The 22145-nt window shown below is 47.9% G+C and overlaps 1 protein-coding gene across 4 annotated transcripts in view; it reads left to right on the top strand.

The window, feature by feature from the left end:
* RALGAPA2 (Ral GTPase activating protein catalytic subunit alpha 2) overlaps positions 1-22145 on the top strand; it is a 282773-nt gene that overhangs the window by 203659 nt on the left and 56969 nt on the right. For 2 of the 4 annotated variants that reach the window (XR_003004327.1, XR_003004326.1), the window contains exon 37: positions 2635-2835. Coding sequence is in view for 2 of the 4 variants with exons in the window: in XM_024753744.1 (XP_024609512.1) it covers positions 2635-2762 (128 nt within the window). In the remaining 2 variants the exon portion in view is untranslated. The remainder of the gene's footprint in view (positions 1-2634; positions 2836-22145) is intronic. The other 2 variants (XM_024753744.1, XM_024753743.1) reach the window with 1 other exon arrangement.

Below are 22145 nucleotides of genomic sequence, written 5' to 3'. Positions count from 1 at the left end.
TCCCTCAAAGCTTTCATCAAATTGAGGAAGTTCCCTTCTATTCCCAGTTTGCTGGGAATTACTTTTTTTTATCATGAATGAGAGTTGAATTTTATCTATGCTTTTCGTGTTTCTATTAAGAAGGTCATATGGTTTTTCTTCTTTATTCTACTAATGTAGTAAATTGCATTGATGGATTTATGGATATTGAACCAACCTTGGGTTTTTTTTATGGAAAGTACCCTTTGGCCAAGATACAGTGTCCTTTTTATATATTGCTGGATTTAATTGGCTAAAAATTTGTAAAGGGTTCTTGCATTTTTGTTGAAGGATATTATCAGTGCATAGTTTTCTTGTGTCAGCTCCTCATGTCAGTTCCTACGGGCAAAGATAGTCTTTCATTCACTGTGTATGCCAAGCCCCTCCCCCAATTCTAACCACAGAAAAGGTGTTCTACAGATAAATAGTCTTTGACATGAGTCAAAAGACCTAGGCTGGAGACCCACATTTATTAGTTTATTTAAATTATTTCAAATATTAATGAATTTTACTCATTTGCATTCCAGCCGTGTACCAGGGTCAGTGCTGCTCATTGGAGGTTTTCCTCCTCCACGTGCAGCCACTCCTCAGCATTATTTGATAATTCTTCCTCATGTCTCTAACCTCTAAACATTGGAGGGCTACAGGATGTAGTTCTTGAACCTCTTTTCTTGATCATCTGAATACCCAGCCTGGGCTATGGCCATACCACCCTGTACGTGCCCTATCTTGTCTGAACGTCCAGCCTCATGGCTGTGAGCACCAGTGTCAGATCTTACAAATCTCCAGCCTGAGCCTCCCACTTGGCTTCCCACTCGATGTGTCCACTGCCGCCCTCGAGCATCACCACTGGGCAGTTAAAAGACATCTCAAGCTTAGCACGTCTAACACTGAGCTCATGGCCCTCCCTGCCAGTCTTTCAGGACAAGGTGGCTCCAACCTTCCGGTCATCAGGCCACACCATGGCATCATCCATGCCTCTTTTACTCTCCCGCTTCATTAGTAATTCTCTGCAAATCCTCTCAGCTCTACCTCCCCACTTCCCCTGCTACCACTGGCATCCAAGCCAGCATCACCCCTCGCCTGGATCACACAGTAGTTCCCTAACTGGTTTCCATAATGCTCACTCTTCACAGTTTTCCCAACCTAGCAGCCAGAGCAATACCTTTAAAGTGCAGGTTTGGGACTTCCCTGGTGGTCCAGTGGTTAGGACTCCACGCGTTCACAGCCAAGGGCGTGGGTTCGATCCCTGGTCGGGGAACTAAGGTCTCGTAAGCTGTGCAGCGCGACCAAAAAAAAAAAAAAAGGAGGTTAGATCATATATCCCTCACTTCCTAAACCCTCCAGAAGGCATTTGCCTCACTCAGAGCGGAAATCCAGATCTATAAAATTCCCCTCACAGCCCCTCTTATTACCTGTCTGACTTTATCTCCTTCCATGCTTTCTCTCGCTCACTCAACTTCAGCACCGTGGCTTCCTTACTGTTGCTGAAACATACGGATTCAGCTCCCACCCAGGGCATCGTACTTGCTGTTGCCCTGCCTGGGATGCTCTCCCGTCAGCCGTCCTCGAAGCTTGAGGTCACCCCTCCCTCTGTCTAGTCCTCTGCTTGCAGCGCCCCCGGCTGTGCGACCTCTAACTGGAGGACCCCCCCACCCAAGAAAGAGCCCTGTTGCTCTTCCCTGCTTTCTTTTTCACCTTAGCACTTTACTACCTGACATACTACATATTTTATGTATTTAAACTGTTTATTCTCTGAAACCTCCAATAAATTCTAAGCTCAATGAAATCAGGAATTTTTTTTGTTATTTGCTGCTGTGTCCCCAGTCAATAAAACAGTGTCTGTCACATAATAAATATTTTTGAATAAATGAATAAGCAAGTGATAGGAATAAATACAAGAGTTATAAGGAAGACCCAGTCCTTGACCACGTGGAGCTGCCAATCTCCATAGTAGTGAATGGATTAGATGAAATTCTAATGAAAAAAACAAACAAACAGTGAGAGAGAGAAAAAAGAAATCCAAAAAAGACAGGCAACAAAACCTTGTGGGTGGCCCAGGCATGAAGGAAAGCCGAGTCTCTATTAAAGAAGTAGAAGGAAATGTGGATAATGCAGTGTCTCGGAAGCAGAGGGAAAGAAGGTTCAAGAAGGAGAAGGACCTTGTGGGGACAGTTGTCATCTCCTTTAAGAGTTAACATGCATCGGGATTCATGCAAAAATATTGCCAGTTCCAAAACCGGTTTCAGAAGGTTGCCAGGCTAGGGGTGTACAGTGAGGCCTGGCTGCATAATCCACACAGTGGAGATACTTAGAAAGAACAATGCCACTCCCGTGAATGACAACGCGAGAAGGAAAAGAAGAACTTGGTGACAATCTGTCATGAGACGTTTAGCCAAAGAGTTCGCCATAGAGGAGCGTCGTGGAACAGTCCTGCTTGGCTTGATCCGAAAGCCCTGGAACTGGGTCCAGGTCTAGCATCCAGTCTGTGGGTGGCAGCCTGTGCAGTTGTGACAGGTCCGAGACATCAAGCAGCTGTTCTCATGTCTTTGGTTTGACTTTTACTGGTTTTTTTTTTTTTTAATTAAGTGGTTTTGTTTTGTCTTGAATCAACAGGTTCCGTTTTTTGGGCCCCTGTTTGATGGAGCAATCGTGAGTGGGCAGCTCCTGCCAAGCCTTATCTGTGCCACTTGCATCAACGCCAGCAGGGCCGTGAAGTGCCTCATTCCCCTCTACCAGAGCTTGTATCTTTTTGCGCTAAGTGTGTAATGTATTAACCATCCCAGCATCCAGCTTCCAGGCACCTTCTCGTGAGAGGTAAGTCTTAACAACTGGGTGGAAGAGGGAAGAGGGAATTTTTTTCAATCTGGGTGGAAGAAAACTATGATTTTCATACCATTCCTTAGTTTATATTAAATATAATAATTTTGTGCTACATCAAACTTAGAAGAGTTGATTTTCATAATCAAGTCACATATGTTTATGCTAAGAAGTGGTGCCTATGACAAGATGCTCATTCCTCCTGGGGTATTTCTCCCCAAGTTCGGTCTCCTCCTCCCTTCCTGTTTGCTGCAGTCTGTTGTGTGTAAGGTGGGGTGCTGAGAAAATGCAACGGGGTCACTCCACGTGCCTACCAGAAACGACGCTAATTAATCAAAGAACGTGGCAAGTGCCACCAGAGAAGCACAAATGGTGTTCCAGGAGGTCGGGGGCGGGGAACATTGCGTCTGGTCGGGAGGACAGGGAAAGACACCCTCAACAAAGTTGTAGTTGAACTCATCAGTAAGAATGGCTGGAATTCCTTTTGTCATTTTCCCAAATCATTAATATCTCCTTCTCTCATTTCTGGTCTTCTCTCTAAAAACAGAAGAAATTTCACTAGCATAATTGTTTTTTCTCCAACAGTAGTTGGCATGCTGTCATCTTTAAATTCAGGCCTGACCCCTGACCATAAGAAAAAGAAATTAAGGCAACTTCATAAAATCACTGCAAAAAAAAAAAAAAAAAAAGTCACTGCAAAAGGCATCTGACCTCCTAATAAAACTCAGGATCTCTGTTTCTAATTAGTATTGGTAATGATGATAAGCGTATTGTGTTTGACCTCTGTCTCTGTACTTCTTGCAACCTTACCGTCAGTGACATGTTGCTGGAGAGTGGGGGTGAGGGGTGGGTGAGAAATATAACGTGTGAATAGATACAGTTCATGAAAAATACCTTTCATTAAAATCCTGGTCACTTCATTGACAGATATTCTGTCTTTAGGTTAAAAAAAAATGCATATGCCATGTGGCAACTCGGAATTATCATAGAAATTAGTAGTAGAAAAGAGCTATTAGGTCCCATCTGGTCCCTCCCCGGGGGCCTGGGCAGCATTATCCCCTCGGCCTGTTCCCTCCTGCTTTGTCCGGTGGTGGTGGTGTTTGGGAGAAGGCGTTCTGTGCAGTGATCTCCACGGCACTCTGGACTTAATCTTACGGCTGGTGTCGATTCAGCCTTCCGCGTGGCGTTTTTATTTCACAGACTCAGAGAGAGGTTCTTGGCAGAAATGAGAAAGACCTTTTTTAGCAATTGGCTTGTCGGTTTGCATGATGAACTGGACACTTATCAGTCAAGGACGTTGGACCAGGGCATGAAAAAGCCATTTGCAAACAGGAAAATTCCGTCTGGTGTAAGTCCATTGTGATTTTTGTCACCCCACCTTCTCCACTTATGGAACTGCTTGTTACAAGAGCCACGCTTTGCTGTGTTGTTGGACACTGCTTTCTCAAGTCAGAATTAACGCGGCTTCAGAATAATCAGGTTTAAGGGAAAACGATATTTTTAAAAGTTCAAAGGATAGGATTCAGCATCACTTTAAAAACTCTCCAAGCAACCACACTTAACTAAAGTGGGTGCCGGCTTAGGGCTACTGATGCCAACGTGAGTTAGAAAATGCTGTGTTCCAAACTCACTCATAAAATAGCCAGGTCGACATCTTGGAGGATGACTTAGTACAGAAATTAGGAAAAAGAAAGTAACAAAACTTACTATGTTGATCATTATAAAATGTTAAACATTTTTCTTTTGCGTTATGCCTTGAGAAGATGTAATTGGTACTAATAAATTATTTGAAACAAGAAATAAAATATTATAAATATTTATAGAGATGTAATTAATGGGGAAAGCTTTGCAATCACTTAACTACTCTTTTCTTTAATTTCTGCCTGCAAAAGAGCTAATATTCAGGCTAGAAACCAAAGGTATGAGGAGAAGAAAAGTTAGGAGAAGTGGAAAAAATAAGAGAAAATGAAGGTGGGGCTGTTTGTATTTTTGTTCTTTAAAAAATTACTAATTTAAAAATTTTTAAATATTTATAGATATCTGCCTAGGCTATTAATAATGAATTGCTCTTTTAACATTTTATTAAAACATCCTGGTCCTCACATGCTTTAGCAAAAGTCTAAGCTTGTTGGTGTCACAGCTCATGTCTGGAATTCACTGCTTCACTGAGATAAGCCCTAGATTTGAATTTTGAAAAACACTGAATAACCTAACACGTCGTAACCTGGGTGTCTTCTTGCACTGATTCATTTATCAAACAAATAGTCAGTGTGGACTCAGGATCTGCCCAGCCCAGTGCTGGGCTCGAGATCCACGGGGAGCAGGCAGGCATGGTCCTTGCCCCGCGCTACCCTGAGAAGAGAGGCAAACTAATCAAGTTCCAGGGCAACTGGGGAACGGGGCTGAGATGTCCAGGGAGAGAGCTGGTGGCCGAGCTGGGGGGATGCGAGAGGCTCTGTCCCCCAGGGAGCAGGGGCAGGTCCCAGGCGGAGGGCACCAGAGCAAACACAGGGACTCAGAGTGTTCTCAAGTGGTCAGCTGTAGGAGTGAGCTTCCAGCAGAGATGGTCTTCTGAGCGGGACCAGGGGAGCTGAGGGGACCCTAACTTTCACCTCATGGCCACCTTGAAAGTTCACATCCTAGGACAGCATCACAGCCACCTGACGCCAGGGGAAGAGGTCAGGAGTGGGTGTAGGGTCCACTAACCCAAGCCCCTGCAAGCCCTCCCAAGGGCTGAGAAGATCAGTGATACCTGGGACACCCCTGAAACCATGGCTGGCTGTATAACCTCTGGGTCCCAGTGCAGAATGAAAATGTGGGGTCCTTTATTCAAAAAGCAGGGAAAGTGCCTTTAAAGATGCTAAACTATAAAGCTTTTTCCATTCTCCTGCAGTTTTTCTCTGACTTGTCATGGTGTTTTTTAATTTGCTATTTATTATCAGTTTAAGTAAAGAAATACAAAAAATTTAGATTATTAGCATTAATTTTATCATTCTTTATATTGTGCAGTGCCAGTTTAATATGCAAATATAAAAGCATTTAACTCATGTATGAAATCACCAAAATCACCCGTTCGTACTTCATAACTTGTATGTGGATATATTTTGTTTTGACTAGGATGGTGGAAACAGAGCACAAAACTGACTTACCTGGTTTTATTTCACTCTCCCTATGCTCTAAAACTTACCCTCAGTTTACAGACAAGTCAGGAAGGACTGACCGGAAAGGGAACCACGGTGCCGTTTTCCCCTTTCCTTCTATGTCATCATTCTTAGAGTAAATTGTTGGCTAATACAGGGAAGTAACACAGCTAAGGGCACACAGGGTTCCTTGGCTGTTCACGTTTCTTAGGACACCGTAGCCGCCTTTCTGCGTTCACTGCAAGTTCTGGTTCAGATGGGGAGCGTGGCGTCCCCAGGGAGCCAACCCCCTACCCCAGCTAGCAACTGATACTCAACTGCCTTCAAATACTGTCCACTGAGATTCAGTTCTGTATAATATTTAACTACTTCTATATCAACTTTGTTCAGTAATGTTCAAGAAAATACAATGTTTGTTATTAAGCTGAGGACTGGGGGCGTTGTTGGAACGAATTTGCCTTTTGGAGATCTTTTCTCAAAACAGTAACTCCAGCTTAAAGTCAATATCAGAGGAGTTCTCGTTTGGGGTTCCCTCGGCTAAGTGATTACACAGTTGCAAGTGTGTGTTGAAAGCTCATAGGAGACTGAAAAATACCATTGTCTTATGTGATCCAAAAAGAAAATGAAGGCGGTAGGGATGTTTGGAAAGCGCCCTCAGTGACGTCTCAGCCGGGCCCCTGCGCCTACCAGATCCCTGGTCACCTCCTCCATGGAGGCTTCCTAGTCACCCCCTCCGGGGGCCAAGTCCAGTCCATCGAGTGGAGCCTTCATCTTGCGGCCCCCACCCTCCCGAGCGATGAGGGCCAGCTCACCTGCCATCAGCTTTCCCTGCTCCCCGTGGGCAATCAGAGGGCCCAGGCCTGTGTCTTGAGGGCTTGGATGGGGAACTTGCCACACGTGGTGTGTACAGGTCCCAAGCCAACTCGAGATTCCAAAATCAGACCATGGTCCGCTGAGAGAGGTTTCCAGAACCATCAGGCCAGGGCTCCGTGCTCCTGCTTGGAGAGCTTGTATCACGAGAGGTTGCCACGGCCCGCGGTGTGCCCATTAGGCAGGGTTCTCCCGGAACCACACAGATGGTGGCCTTTGAAAGTACACGTCCCCTCCGGGGGCACAGTGGTCTCAATGACGTCCCCTGCCTCCTCCCTGGAACTGTCTTCATTGATGGGGAGGACCCAGCTGCCTCAAGAAGGTAGTTGGCCTCCACTCTTTCACAGGTGAAAGTTAGTTTCATTTTCAATTAGCAGATAGACTTGATGATTCCAGAGCGTCTCTCTTAGACTCATGACTTCTTCATATCTTTGCTCAGTCGTGTTCTCAATTTACACACTTTCAAAAGTGGCCCCTCTTCCTAAAGCTGTAACCATCCTGTTTCTTCCATCTCCCCTGGACTTTTGGTTCTTTCTCCTGGGAAGACCTTACGTTCCTCCATGTGTCTTCACACACTTAAGTGTAGGAGAAGGACTCTGACGCGACAGCACGGTGCGAGTTACGCATCTGTCAGCATTCACTGTGCTCTCCCACATGCCAGGCACTGTCCTGGCCGCCCGGAATAGGGACATGAACGCGATATTCCAAGTGAGGAGACGGCATTTGCTCGGACCAAGCTCTGGGAGAACGCATCATGTTTGAGAACCACGGATGCTTCTGTACGGCAGCGTGTGGGACGGACACGTACACATACACGCACACAAAAAACACACACAAACACACATGTATACGCATGCGTGCAAACACGCGTGTATGTGCATACACACAAACACACACGCGTACACGTGTATGCGCACGTACACACGTGCATACACATGCACGCACAGACGCATGTATATGCGCACAGGCACATGTATGTGCACGCACACATTCACGCGTACATGCCCGCACACATATACAGACACACATGCACACACGCCTACATACACGCACGTGCACATGCACACACACTCCTGGGAAAGATCGAGGTGACAAAGGCATTGCAGGGGCAGCGGAAGGGGTCCTGAGGGGAAGTGAGGGCCTGGTCTGTGGCCTCATCGGGGGAGGATGGGCGCCTCCACCAGGCAGGTGGACTGATTGGGGTGGGGTCTGCTAGATGTGTGGGTGTGGGGGGCAATGGGAAGAGGATTAAGGCCAGACTCCCTGGAGCATCACCTGTGAAGAGGAGGCTTGGGAGGAGGGGGAGAGAGAGAGGTCGGTGGAAGAAAAGGAGAGAACAGTTTCCCAGAAAATCGAGGCGTAGGGAAGGGGAGGGCGGTCACCTCGGCGGGGCAGTCAGGCAGGACGCATGTCCCCGAGGGGCTCAGCCATGGCTGGTACCCGAGTGCCCAGTCTTCACCTGGAGAACTGGGTAAAACAGGACCCAGAACAGAATCACTTCAGGAAAGAGGCAAAAACATACCAGATAACAGCAGTACCTCCGAGGAAGAAGACGCTCCCGGGTGGGGTCAGAGCTCCGGGGATGGAGAACGCGCTGGGTGGGGCGTTGCAGTCCGCGTGGGGGTGTGCGCCGTGCTTTTCTAATCCACCTTCCGAGCCGCCCGAAGGTAAACCAGAGCTGTGATAGGGACTTCGGCTGCTCGATACTGGCTCCAAGGTACATCCGAATAAAGGCAGCAAGCATTTGATAAATTCTTGGCTATCAGACCCTCTTTCAGAAGAGAGAGGAAAACTTTCTGTGGGATAGAAAAGCGGGAGGCCCCAGGCGAGCAGCCAGTGGAGCCGCAGGGTGTGCGGTCTGCGGAACATCCGGTTAAGAGGGTTGCTCCGAGCGGTGCTGCGTGAGGCCCTCACCGTGGACCCCATCCCACTTGTCCTCCAGCTTCTTCCTCTGGGAGGTGGCAGAAAAGGGTCACTGTGTATCAGTTAAAACTCAAAGTACTGCGAACACAATAGTAATAATAAACCAGATTGGCCCCTGCAAGTAACCATACCCCAGGTTGTAGAACAAATTTATAACAGCGATCTCAGAGCCGTAAGAACTGTTTCATCAGAAGTCATGTAAATTAAGGAGGCACCCAGAACTGAAAACAGGAAAAGATCTTCCTTGTTTTCAAATAGAATTAAGGGTGAATTTTGGAATGTTGCCTGGGTCCCTTGTAAAACTGTTAGACTTGATAAATATTAAATAGCTTGTGAGCCTCAAGAAAAGAATGAGTTCACATAGAATACAGTATCTCAAACACACTCATGGCGTTTGATAAGATCACTATTTTCAGAGATTAGAGAAAGCTTGTAAATATAAATCTTAATTTTGGTAAAACACAAGGTAAAGTTCATAATCAGCTGGCAGATGGGAGAGGGTTTGGGCCCCTGGGAGCTGGGTGACTTCACTGCAGCCAAACCTAAATGCATTCATTCACAGACACCGATCAACCCGTGTGGGCCAAGGCTTGGCTCAAACCCTCTTCCATCTAGCAACTTTCACAAAGGTCTAGAGGACCTGTTTATCAAAATAAATACCATTTTTAAGGAGAGCTGAGAGGGCTCACTAACTTGACCCAAGGCAAAATCAGAAATGAGGATTATCTCAACAGACGAGACTTCCAGACCCAAACCAACCAGATGAGACCAAGGCCGTAGCCTGAAAAGCCACACCTTGGGATTAGCTGGGTCCCTACGAGCCGAGGGCGCTCAGCGTGGCAGCAGGCGGTGTCTGCAACAAACACCCGAGGATCGTGGTGGAGCATAGATTGGAGATGAGGGACGCGACCAGGAGGGGCAAAGGCACGGTCCCTGTGCCCCTACAGCCTCGAGTCACGTCTTAAACGGGGTGCCGCTCCAGGACCACATCATAAGAGAGCCCCACCAACCTGCAGCGGGTACAGAGGGGCCTTACAGCTCAGGGAACCCATAAAACCAGGAAGGAGTGGTCTCAGGAGCTTCGGGGGTTCAAAGAGGAGACAAGACTGCAGAATGGGGAGCAGTGAACAGACACAGCCGGGCATCAGGTTTTAGCTCAATGTCAAAGCAAACATGCAAAACCAGAGCCCACAAACGAGCTGCCTGCAGGCTGAATCCAGCCCCCAGATGGGTTTCCTTTAAGCTGTGCTGGCCTCCAGCATTGCTCACAAAAATTGAGTTTGTCAGCCACGTCGAAATCTAGATGTCTGATATTTCTTGAAGAGTCAGAACCTCTGACCGCACTGGGCTTCCTTTGCTGTTGGCAACAAAGGCAGCAGTCAGCCTCCTGACCCACTGGCCATGGGCCCCCCCTGTTCACCACAGCCCCCTGGACCACGGCTCCCCGGCACTGGGGGTCCGGAGCCCCAGCTGGTCCCCCTCGGAGGGAGAGGAGGTGGTTAGTGGGCCACGCAGGGGGAATAGTGCCCGGTCCTGGGTGAGAGCCCAGTAAGTGTCACCGCAGTTGTTACTGTCACGCTGCCAGCCTGGCGCCCGTAAATATCAGAGTTTCAGACCTCTGTTGTAAAATGTGGAAGCGCCCGTCTGTGGAGTTAGGTCTCGGAAGTACTTTTCAGCATCGCAGGTGCTCAGATGAAGGCTGGAGACTGCTACGCCCTCCCAAGTGTAGAAGGTGCTCCCTGGGCAGGGGGGTGGGGTGGGGAGGATGCTGCCTCCACCCTTGGGGCCTGGGAACCAGGCCTGTGAGAAGCACATGTTTGTGCAGGGGAACCTTCAAGGAGGGAGAGGAAGACACCACTTTGCTTTTCCGTTTTTGCTGCAGATTTGTGACTTATCACCGTTAGACAAAAAGCCATCCCTTCAGGAAAAGTCAGTGTAAATCTAACTGTGCAGAAAGCAGGCTTCCGCTTTGCTTCTCACTCAGATCCGTGGCTAGGCTGCCCCATCTCATCCCATCCTTTGCGGGGGGTGCTCCTCCCTACTGCAGGGCCTTTGGGCATGGGACTGCCCCCCAGGATTCCCCTCCTGGCCACGCTGGTGGCCTCCGCCCTCAGCGGCTGCCCCCGGGTCTCTGCTGTGACCCAGTTGCTTCCCCTCCCACAGCCGTACACGCCCTCCACGCGCTCCCTGCCAGACCCGGCCGCCTCCTGCCTCTTCTCTCTCCTGATTGTACCAGAAGCTCCCCATCCTGTTGCTGTCCCTCCCACATATTCCTGCTACGACATTATGAATATGTATGTGTGTGAAGGGAGAGACAGAGGGAAAGAGATTGATTTGGTTTAAAAACAACAACAAGGACTTCCCTAGTGGCGCAGTGGTTAAGAATTTGCCTGCCAATGCAGGGGACACGGGTTCTATCCCTGATCTTGGAAGATCCCACATGCCGCGGAGCAGCTAAGCCCGTGCACCTAGAGCCTACCAGCCACAGCTGCTGAGCCCACATGCCACAGCTAATGAGCCCACATGCCACAACTACTGAAGCCCGCTCACCTAGAGCCCGTGCTCCACAGCAAGAGAAGCCACCACGGTGAGGAGCCTGCACACCACAGCAAAAAGCAGCCCCTGCTCGCCACAACTAGAGAAAGTCTGTGCACGGCAACGAAGACCCAACGTAGCCAAAAAAATAATAATAATAATTAATTAATTTAAAAAGCATTTTGGAAAGCAGAAGGCAAAAACAACTCATATTTGGTAAAACTGCATTTTTTTCAAAATCGAAAACCTTTATTATCCAAGAAATATAGCTCTACAAACAGAGTATGTATCTCTTTATGTATAGATAGATACATTTTTCAGTCCTTTTTGCTCATTTTTGAGTGTTTAGTTTACAGCCGGATCCCCAACACTTGGAACAGCGTACCTGGCACATAGTAGGTGCTCAATGCACAGTTCCTGAGTGAATCTCGTTGGCAAAAACACATAGATGGTAGTAGTCAAGAGAAAAACATGTTTGCATTTTTACTGAAAAATTGGATTTTGTGTGTATTTTTCTTTATGTTGAACGATAGAGTATTTGGGGCATCTTGCTTTTCTTTTGCGTTCTAAATAATAATGCTTCCATCACCACCCCAAAAAGTTATTGAAGGACGTTTAGGTGGAAATCCCGACAATTAGAATGACGACTTCATATTTGATTTTTAAATTAATAGAATTTTATTGAGAGCCATGAAATGTAAGTGAGGGCTATTCAGTAATCCCACATTCTTAGAGCTGTAAGTTTAGTTAGAGGGAGAGATGGATTCAAACAGTGTTAAGGTCAGAGAACGGCAGCTGGGAAGGAAGTAGGAAGGAAAGGAGGAAAGGCACAGTCAGGAAAGCCCGGGTCTTCGGGGAGGGGAGTGGCCCTTCAGTCTGGAGACCTTAAATAACACAGGCCTCAGAGTCTGTTTCTAAATCCTAGCGACAGGGACGTAGTCGTAGGGTTGTTGTGAGACCTGGGGAAGCCCTTGCAGTCCAGCCTCAGCCACTGGCCAGGCCGCGTGGGCAAGGCTGTCAGCTGAAGTCACTTGTTGGGGAGTCTGCAAACTCTGGTTACAGCTGCGTGTGTCAGTAGCTTTAAGGGAAGTGTAATCAGCCAGAGAGATTAATTTGCATCTCAATTAGAAAAGAGTCGGGAGGAAGCACTAGGGTCTGGTGCTGGAAGGTTGTGGAAGAAATCTCACCAAGCACAAAAGCCTGGCCGCCTGTCCTCCAGCTGAGTGGAGGACAATATTGAGTTGCGTTTCCATAGGGACCAGAAGCCTGCTGGGCCCCGCAAGAACCTCGGTTTGCACCGTAATCATTTGGTCATGATGACACAAATTCCACTGTTGTTCCCAAATACACTTTGCTATTAGAAAGACGTTAGAAAAGTGGAAATGGTCATCCTGGCAAAAGCAGGCGAGAGGGTATTTGCTGACCCCTACCCACCATTTTTCATAGTGCCGCTAGGATTTCTGGGTATTTCACCTCTATTAATGTCTGAATATCCAAAGAGCGAAAGGTCATTCCATAGATGATGAGGTTTCCTTAGCATCCGGATGGTTATTTTGGGACTGGCACAGCTTCAAGGGAGCCATTATTCCTGATTCTGCCACACTCTTCAGCAGTAGGCAAACAAGAGTATGAATTTTAAAATGCAGGTGAGGAAGAAATATGGACTCTTCTTGCCATGGAGCATGGAAAAAATTTTGGCTGTTACAGGTCTTTTTATAATCCTAGCGAAACAACAAGAGGTATCCCTAACCTTAACTGTAAAGAGCACAAAGTGGTATTAATTTAAAATTTTTCCTTCATGTATTATCCAGTAGTCATTTTCATAGCCTTTGATATCTGTACCTTTCAGAGAAGGTCTCCTGGGTCTCAGAATTCTGTGCTTGAGCTCGGTGAGAGCTGAGCCCACCTGAGCCATCCAACACGTCAAGTCCCTCTGCCAGAACCAGGGGACTCACCCTTGGCGTTTTGGGAGGAAGACTATTTATTTTTTTAATTAAAAAAATTTTTTTGGCCTCACCATGCAGCATCTGGGATCTTAGTACCCCGACCAGGGATCGAACCCATACTCCCTGCACTGGAAGTGCAGAGTCTTAACCACTGGACCTCCAGGGAAGTCCCTGGAGGAAGACTTTTATTTATAGTCAATTTTGTTCTCTCTCAAATAGTTAATTCATTGGTTTCAGCTTCAAAGTGAGAAAACAACAGAGTGAGAAAAAACTGAATCCTACATCATAAACTGTTGCATCCGAACTGAACTTCTTAAAAAATCAGGGTTTTAATTTCATCCTCCCATCTTGGAGAGGGGAAGACAGGAGCTTCCTAAGGACAGTCTCTTCCAGTGCCCACAGACTGAAATAATACATCACAGCGAGACATCAGAACCTCTTAATCCAACATTAATCAGATTTCAGTTTACTAATTATCGGTCCCATTTTAAAAGGAACATCATGCCATAAACAGCATCCCAGAACGTTAAGTTGACTGCAGTTGTAAGCAGTATATTTGAAAGGGAGACTTTCTGTTATTTACATCTCCACAAAGGATAATAACACACGTCTTGTTATAATAAGAGATGGTGCAAAGCCGAAGAAGGACAGAGCAGCAAGTCCAAATGGTGACCCCTTCTGGGCCCGTCTGCCTTAACATTCTCTGCATATAACCATACCTCTTACTGCCTTAGCAGTAAGGTCCCAGCAGGTTTCAGCGCTGGAGTCATTTGCAACACACTCTAGTAAATTTTTTAATCAAAGGGGGATAGTCCTTTGGTAACCTGTGGGTGAGAACAACCTAAATGCCATCATGTTAGCCTTGAAACAGTGTCCTTTCTAGTTCACTCTGTGGAATGAGTAATTTGTTTTGTTTTTTAAAAATAAATAAATAAATTTATTTATTTATTTATGTCTGCATTGCGTCCCCATTGCTGTGCACGGGTTTCCTCTGGTTGCCGCAAACGGGGGCTACTCTTCATTGCAGTGTGCAGGCTTCTTGTTGTGGTGGCTTCTCTTGTTACGGAGCACAGGCTCTAGGCACGCAGGCTTCAGTAGTTGTGGCACACAGGCTTCAGTAGTTGTGGCCTGTGGGCTCGGTAGTTGTGGCTCACAGGCTTTAGAGCGCAGGCTCAGTAGTTGTGGCGCACGGGCTTAGTTGCTCCGCGGCATGTGGGATCTTCCCAGACCAGGGATCGAACCCGTGTCCTCAGCATTGGTGGGCAGATTCTTAACCACTGCACCACCGGGGAAGTTCCTAAAATGAGTACTTTGAATGCTGTGCTTCGAATGTTTCTGGGGTCCTGTGCTTTGAAAGCCTTTTGACTTTATTCCCTGAGGCTTGACAGAGACCCCTGGGGCCAGTGGGGGGAGGTGGAAGCTCTGAGGATCAGCACCAGTGCCTGCACCACTCCCTCCTCCACCGTGATCACGATGGACTCTGTGTTGTATTTTGCACATGCCTTTAACTTGAGAAATACACAGCTGCCTCAGTTCAAAGCACCACAGTATTTTAACGTGACACCTCCATGGACATTGCTCGTTATTACTTACAGACACACGTCTCGTATCACAGATGTCCAAATGATCTTCTCATCGTTTTCATCAGAATCACAAAAATGAAACTATACAGTATTTAGTGGTTTATGATATTTCTCTTTCTTCAGCTTATTTCTTCTAATGCTTCGTTCCAGTCTCTGAGCTTCCTAATTCAGTCATAGGACGTAAAAGGGCACCAAACGTGCCCCTCTGCTGTGTCCACCCGTTTAAACTCTCCAGTGCAAAGCTTTCGTCCTTAATCCATCCGTGATCGATGTTGTAGAGGCTGCCTCCTAAAAAACGGGGTCTGCTAGTCATCTTAAGCCAGCCCTTAAGATGCCAAGTCCCTTTGGTTCTGCCTTCATTTGCCTATGAAGTGGGATGTGAGTCTATGGGCACATCCTGGCTTGGAGGCAGCTGTGAGCCTGGAAGTACAGGCTCATACCTCCACAAAGGGAAGCAGGCCTGAGCGCTGATGGGATTCTGAATTTATAAGCAGAGTTCCAGAACTCCCCCAGGGCCTACTTTTCAAAGGCAAATTAGTATGTTTGCAACTTGATCCCTGGGCAACTTTTGACAGTTGTTCTAAGAATAATAAAACAGATGGACAGAATAGATTTTGGGGTCTCCATCCAAACTGCCATCCTCAGTGGAATTTAAAGGAGGCAAAGACTCGATGGGAGCCTCTGCCACTCACCATTGTGTTCTGCCTTCGACACCCGAGAACCAGAACTTTCTCCCAGAAGGTGACAGTCGTCGTCATGCTGTTGCTCCTGAAGAGAGCTCAGCTTGGCTGGGAGAAAATAAGTAGGTTGTGTGTTTCCTTCACATTTTTAAAATGATGTGAACTGAGCTAAGTTGAATTCATACTCCCAAGAAATCAATATGAGGTTTTAATATGAGGAAGAAATGGAAATTCGTTTTAAGTTTAAGGAGTATTTTCAGAGGATTTTTGACCCCTTTAAGTAAAGGAGAGCCTCTTTCGAATGTCTTGGAAATACTGTCTACTCATGAATTTGGGAAAATAGAATTTACGCCTCTCTGACAGGATAAACATTCTCTGCATATAACCACATATGTGCGTGCACATCAGAAGTCTACATCAGAAAACAGCATTTAAATTATCTGAATGAAGAAAAGCGATTATTTCTGTGTTTTTGTGCTATAACTTTGTCCCCCAAATGCTTATAGATTTGTGCATAAACTGCTCTACCTTTTGTGGAATTTCAGACTTCTCTAACTGTTGGTTTTAGCTCAGATCAGGATGGGATGTGCTTTCCTTTTAATTTATTGGCTTCCTCTGAGACAAACGTCCATCCTCTTCAATTACTCTTTTTCCTGGATTCATTTGCCCCAATTTTTGCACTTTTGGCCATCAAGAGTACACAGGGTGGCAGATCAGCTGTGCTTTGGGGGGTCCCCAAGCTGCTTGAGCGACCGACCGTGAGGTACACGTACTGGGGTCCCCCAATTTCCTCAGTGGGTTTGTCATTAGACCAGTTGTTTAACCAGAGTTCCACTGATGACAACTCAGTAGGAGAGTAACCTTTTTTTTTTTTTTTTGAGAAGACACATTTAAAACCTGTTGCTAGCTCTCGTGTTGGACAGTATCCCTGAGCATCACAGTGGACCCTCCCGGTCAAGTCTCGATTCTGACTAAGAAGCTTTCTTTCGGGGACATTATCTTCCCTCCTCAGCAGCGATGTTCCTGCCAGGGCCAGGTGTATTGTCAAGTGCGTCTTTTTGATGTAGTGCTCAAACTAGCAGGTGATGCCTGGGGGCTGGCCTCACACAGACCCCAGGTTTCGGTTTCAGTGGAAAGTTCTTTGGCTTTTAACAAGTATCTTTACCTCGATCAGTTTCCTTATCTGTAAAATGAGGGTAGTAATTCCTCACAGACAGATTATCGTAAGGATGTATGGATTGAAGTATATATAAAATGAATCAATCCACAAAACATAACCCCAGTCCGGCTGCCTCACCCCACCCCGGGTTGGGTGTCCTCATCACTCATCTCTCCCTGGGCTGGTGTCACAGCCAGTCCCTGTCTCCCTGGAAAACTCACCAGCAGCCAGAGTTTTCCTCTAAGATAGAAATGAGAGCGTGTCACAGTTCAGAAGCCTCCAATTACTTCCCCCTTTCCCCTGAGGTAACAGCTAAGGCTGTAGTGCCAAGCACAGCCTCCTGACTGTGTCTGATTTCTGCCCCACGTCTGCCCCGGTCTGCACTCAGCCAGCCTGCTAAAATGTGGGTCAGACCACAGTGGCGGCCCTGCCCACACTCTCCAGGGGCTCCGCCTCACTCAGAGTCAAGGCCAAAGTCCTCCCGCGAGGCCTGAGTGCCCGGTGCCCTGGGCCGAGAACGTTGTTCTCCAGATGTCCACTGGCTCAGCCTCCCGCTGAGCCAGGACCTCCTCCGCCTGTGCACACACCTCCACCCCCTCCCTGCTCACCTGCACCCTATTTACTATGTAAATTTACTAATTCACTTTACTCATTTGTCTCACGTCCCACCCCTGCACGTGAGGGCAGGGGTTCTGTCTTTTGTGTTCACTGAAGCTTCTGAGAGTTGAAATATCCAACCTCAGGGACCTCGAGGGCACCAGTGGGGTGCAAGCCAGGAGGCCACCCATGCGGGCACTCACCAGGTGAATACCAGCCCTGGGTGTGGCCTCCCCACCTGTCACAGCATCCACACTTTGTTCCGTAAATAATTGTGGAATGAATAAGTTCAGCCCCTTGTCATCACAGAAAAGGTTGCCAAATTTAGAACATTTGTCTTTCCATCAAAAAGAAAGATGAGTAATTCATCTTTGTGTTCAAGAGCTTTTATAAGAACTTTCCTGGGAGATAAAGATCAAACCATCACATGGTATGAAAGATTTGCATCTCCTGCCTTGCCTCCATACACTAGATGGGAGGGGTGATACTCTGTAAGAATAAAATTCAAAACTTCGGGGACTTCAGTACCGTGGTTAGGACTCCGCACTTCCACTGCAGCGGGCGTGGGTTTGACCCCTGGTCGGAAAACTAAGATCCCGTATGCCGTGCAGCATGGCCAAAAAAAAAAAAATTCAAAACATCAGCATGGAGGGTCGTGTGAACCTCAATACAGCCCCGTGTGGTGAATGAGGGAGCCGGGCTCAGCACCGCCCATCTCACCCTCAGGACCGGTCCTGACCTGGTCGACTGCAGATGACAGGCGAGGAAGAGTGCCCCACTCAGGACGTGTGTTAAATCTCAGTGAAGCTGAATTTCCTTCTCAATTTTAGATCAAAAGATTTTAATTTTAGCAGAATTTTAGAGTTTTAATACAAGTCCTAGCCTGTCCTCTCGCTTTGGAGACCTGCGGGATAAAGTCAGGTCACCTGCAGAGGCTTGAAATGGTGGTAGTGGAGGGGAACTTGCGCGTCCGCCGGCCTGGCTGGGCTCAGCTGGGTGGTTCGCACACGAGCCTGGTGCCTGCGCTGGCACAGCTGCGGGCCGACCAGGCGTCCTCGCTCTCTGGCATCCTCCCCACTTGGCAAGCTGGGATCGCCTCACAGCAAAGTGACCTCCCAGCAGCCAGACTGAACACATGGCTGCCCAGGGTTCCCAGAGACCCATGCAGGGGAAGGCACGAGGTTTTTCACCATCTAACTTTGGAAGTCCCAGAGCTGTTGGCCAAGGCAGGTCCCCAGGCCAGCTCAGACTCAAGGGAGGAGGGTCAACCTGCCGAGGGCAGCAGTAGCCTGCCACGCAGGGAGGGGGGCGGCCGGCGGGCACCCCCTCCTGGCTTCCACAGAAAGTGTGGTCTGACCACCTGGGCCAGGGCGCGTCCTGATGCACCTGCCCCCGACGCTGGGCAAAGACCACATCTTCCTGGTCTTTTAGTCTCCAGCATCCGACCTGATAAGAACTCAGGAGGTGTTAGATCATTAAAATCTGAAATGCAAACACTCTAAGGAATTTCTAATAGGGGAAAGTGGACTCTAGTACCATCTATTTCATGACACTAGATGTCTTTATGCTGAAAAGGAGGAAATGACTTATAATGGATCCCAAAGAGAGATAAATGATTATAAATGACCTCTTGATCCAGAGAATTTAATCATAAAAGCAATAAAACTGAGTTCACTCTGCTTTCCTGTCCACAGAAACACACATTTAAAGGGTTCATTTTGTTCTTAGCTTAATTTCTTTGGGTTCCTTATTTTCAGTTTAATCTGCTCTCATTAATCCTTTATTTAATTTTATATTGCCTCCAAGAATCACGAATTGTGAAGTACTTCATAATTTTACTTGACTTTTGTAGATGATTTTATGTGTTTATGCCTGTGGACGTTTGTCTTCACAAAAATATTTTGAAAGCCGTTTATATCATTGAGGTGCCCTTAAGGAGAATGTCAGTTTGGGCCAATTTTTAAATGTTCTGCTCTAAGTGGGGGGAGGGATCAACCTGGAGTGCAGAAAAGGTTTTTGTGTTTTCTAATAAGAGTTGTCCGCCTGGCTTTGGCGAACCTCTCAGACGTTGGAGGGACGTGCTCGAGGAACGTGCGCAGTGCTCTCACGCTTCTGGACGTGGCCTCTGGCGGTTCTCTGTGGCCCTGGTCTGTCTGCCTTGAAGGAATGTACAAATGCCCATCCTAGGCTTCCGTTGCCATGTTTTTCATAAATCCCAAGATTTCACTTGGCATCCTCGGCTTCTCTGAGAGGTACTGTGACAGCCGACACGAGAGGAGGTGGCCCCAGGCCCTGGCGTTTGGCCGGCTCCCCGCCCCCCCCCGCTCCGTGTGCCCTGCTGCACACAGCACAGGAACTCTTCCAGGTGCTGGGAAGGAGTGCTGACCTTTGTCTGGAAGCGCAGCCCCGGGCTGCGCCGGTCAATACCGGAGCTGTCTGCTCTGCCGCTCACCTTCCTTGTGCACAGCAAGACCCTTCTGCGAGAGGGTCGATAGCTCTAATAAGAGGCAGCCTGCGGCAGGTCATGCGAGGAGGCGCTCGGGTGACGGTCCTGGGACTGTGGAGGCCGCAGCTTGTGGCTCAGATTCACAGCATCCTTCCTAGGACCACATTCCACGTGGCGTGTGCGCTCCGTATACTCTCACCCATGGATCTGCATTACGCTGAAGCTTATCAAGGTCGTGGGCTGCTGGGGGCATGTGTATGTGAATTTCAGACACACATTTCGCCCCCTTCCCAAACTCTCCCAGCTCTCTCTCTGCTGCTCTGGATCATAACTGCATCCTGGACTGTGTTGTCTGGTCTTGAGCCTTGTGCTGTAATTATTTCCATCGTGGGTATTTTTTTTTTCTTTTTTTTTTCCTTTGAAAAACACAGCTAAAGATTTTCCTTTTATTTTTTAATTTTTGGCTGTGTTGGATCTTCGTTGCTGCGCGCAGGCCTTCTCTAGTTATGGCGAACAGGGGCTACTCTTCGTTGCGGTGCACGGGCTTCTCATTGCAGTGGCTTTTCTCGTTGTGGAGCACGGGTTCTAGGCGCGTGGACTTCAGTAGTTGTGGCACGTGGGCTCAGTAGTTGTGGCTCGCAGGCTCTAGAGCGCAGGCTCAGTAGTTGTGGCTCACGGCCTTAGTTGCTCTGCAGCATGTGGGATCTTCCCAGACCAGGGCTCAAACCCGTGTCCCCTGCATTGGCAGGCAGATTCTTAACCACTGCGCCACCAGGAAAGCCCTCTGGGTATTTTTTAAATGTTAAAGTTTTCTTTTTTTAATCTTTAAAATCCCAGTGAGTAAAGAGCATTCCTATTCCAGCAACTGCTTTCCCACAAAAGATCATTAGAAGATAATGAACATTGTGTGTCACTCCCATCTCTGAATGGCTGTGACCAAGAGAAAAACTGAGGGTTGAAGGCCCGGCTCTTCCAGGACCACTGATGCCTCAGGAGCCCCCACCAGGGGACTGGCTGTTGACCTGCTGCTGACTGTGCGTCCTCCGGAAGCAGCGGGAAGTCAGAAAGAGCCCCTTCCAGCCCTCACTTCCATATCTAGTTACCCTGATTTTGTCTGTGGAGTTCTGGATGCTACAGAAATTGAGGGCTGGATGTAAAGACAGCAAATAGATGGGAGATAACGAATCTGAACCAGGTACAGCACTGGCTGCTGTGCCAGCCCCGCCTTCAAGGAGCAGCCGCCATGGCGGGCAGAGCCCAGGGTCTTCTGCTGCTGCCACTCAGAGAGGACAGAGACTTCCTCCAGGAATGCAGCTTTCCAAATTAAAACATGCTTGAACTCATCAATGAGTTCCACACCGTATTTCACAGAGTTCTTTGGATATTTATCACTGTACTTCCTTAAATTTAACTCTCTTGGCATGAATCCTTGTTTCAGTCTTTATAGCCTCTGAAACTCTGCAGCAGGTCTTGTCACAGATCTGCGCGCCATGGGCAGACGCGTGCTTTCTGTTTTTCAGAAAGTACCGACGTCACCTTGGGAGACCCCCTGAGCTGGCTGACTTGCAGGAAGACTCCGGGGAAACCAGGTTTGCTCTGAGTACCAGGCAGTTCCCTCATCGTATTTACACACCCCCAACCCTAGGAAATAGAGACGGAAGTGCATTTGCTGCTGGAGCTGATCTGTCCATTAAATGTCTTTTACTTAAGAGCTTTTAAAAAAAAAAAATCTTGCTGAAAAAGTGATCAACAGATTCTGAGCATCTCATTCACAGTCCCAGGCCCCAAGTCTGAAGATGACAAGTCTACAACGCAGTTGTTTTCATCAGTTTACTCGTTCAACAAGATATCTGTTGGCCATTTCCTGTGCTCTTGCTGAAGGTCACAAGTGGAAGGCAGGGTACCAGGACCCACCCTCACGGGTCCTTGATGAGTGTGGAAAACATCAGGGAAGAGAGGGGTATAGCTTCCTAATAGCTCTGCCGGAATTCAGCCCGGAGCCCAAAGTGGAAGGCATCCCTAGGAGGGGCCTCGCACCTGACATTTGGTGGGCGACTAGGAGTCAGGGGACTTGATCAAAGGAAGGAGTAAACGCCTCCAGCATAACTGAGCTTTTAGGAAACCTGGAACCTTCAGGGAACTTAGTGGTCTGGGGACCCCACATGCCACTGGGAGCGCGTACCCACCCATCACCAGTCATCACACGGGGTCCCCAGGGCTCCAACCCTACTCCCCTCTTCACTGCCAACCCATCTTGCCGCGTCTGCCAGTTGCCTTCCAACCCCTGATAACGGGATGCGCTGCTGCATTAGACATCAGGAAAAACACAGCTAGGAGGGGGAGCAACTGCCGCCTTGGTTCCAGGAAGAGCTCCCCGCCCTTGCTCTGTCCCAGGCACTGCCAACGTCACACATATGTACCATCATTT

This window comes from Neophocaena asiaeorientalis, unplaced genomic scaffold (genome assembly GCF_003031525.2).
Source record: "Neophocaena asiaeorientalis asiaeorientalis breed wild unplaced genomic scaffold, Neophocaena_asiaeorientalis_V1.1 scaffold302, whole genome shotgun sequence".
Lineage (NCBI taxonomy): Eukaryota > Metazoa > Chordata > Mammalia > Artiodactyla > Phocoenidae > Neophocaena > Neophocaena asiaeorientalis.
Note: the sequence above shows the minus strand (reverse complement) of the source record. Positions and strands in the feature narration are given on the sequence as shown.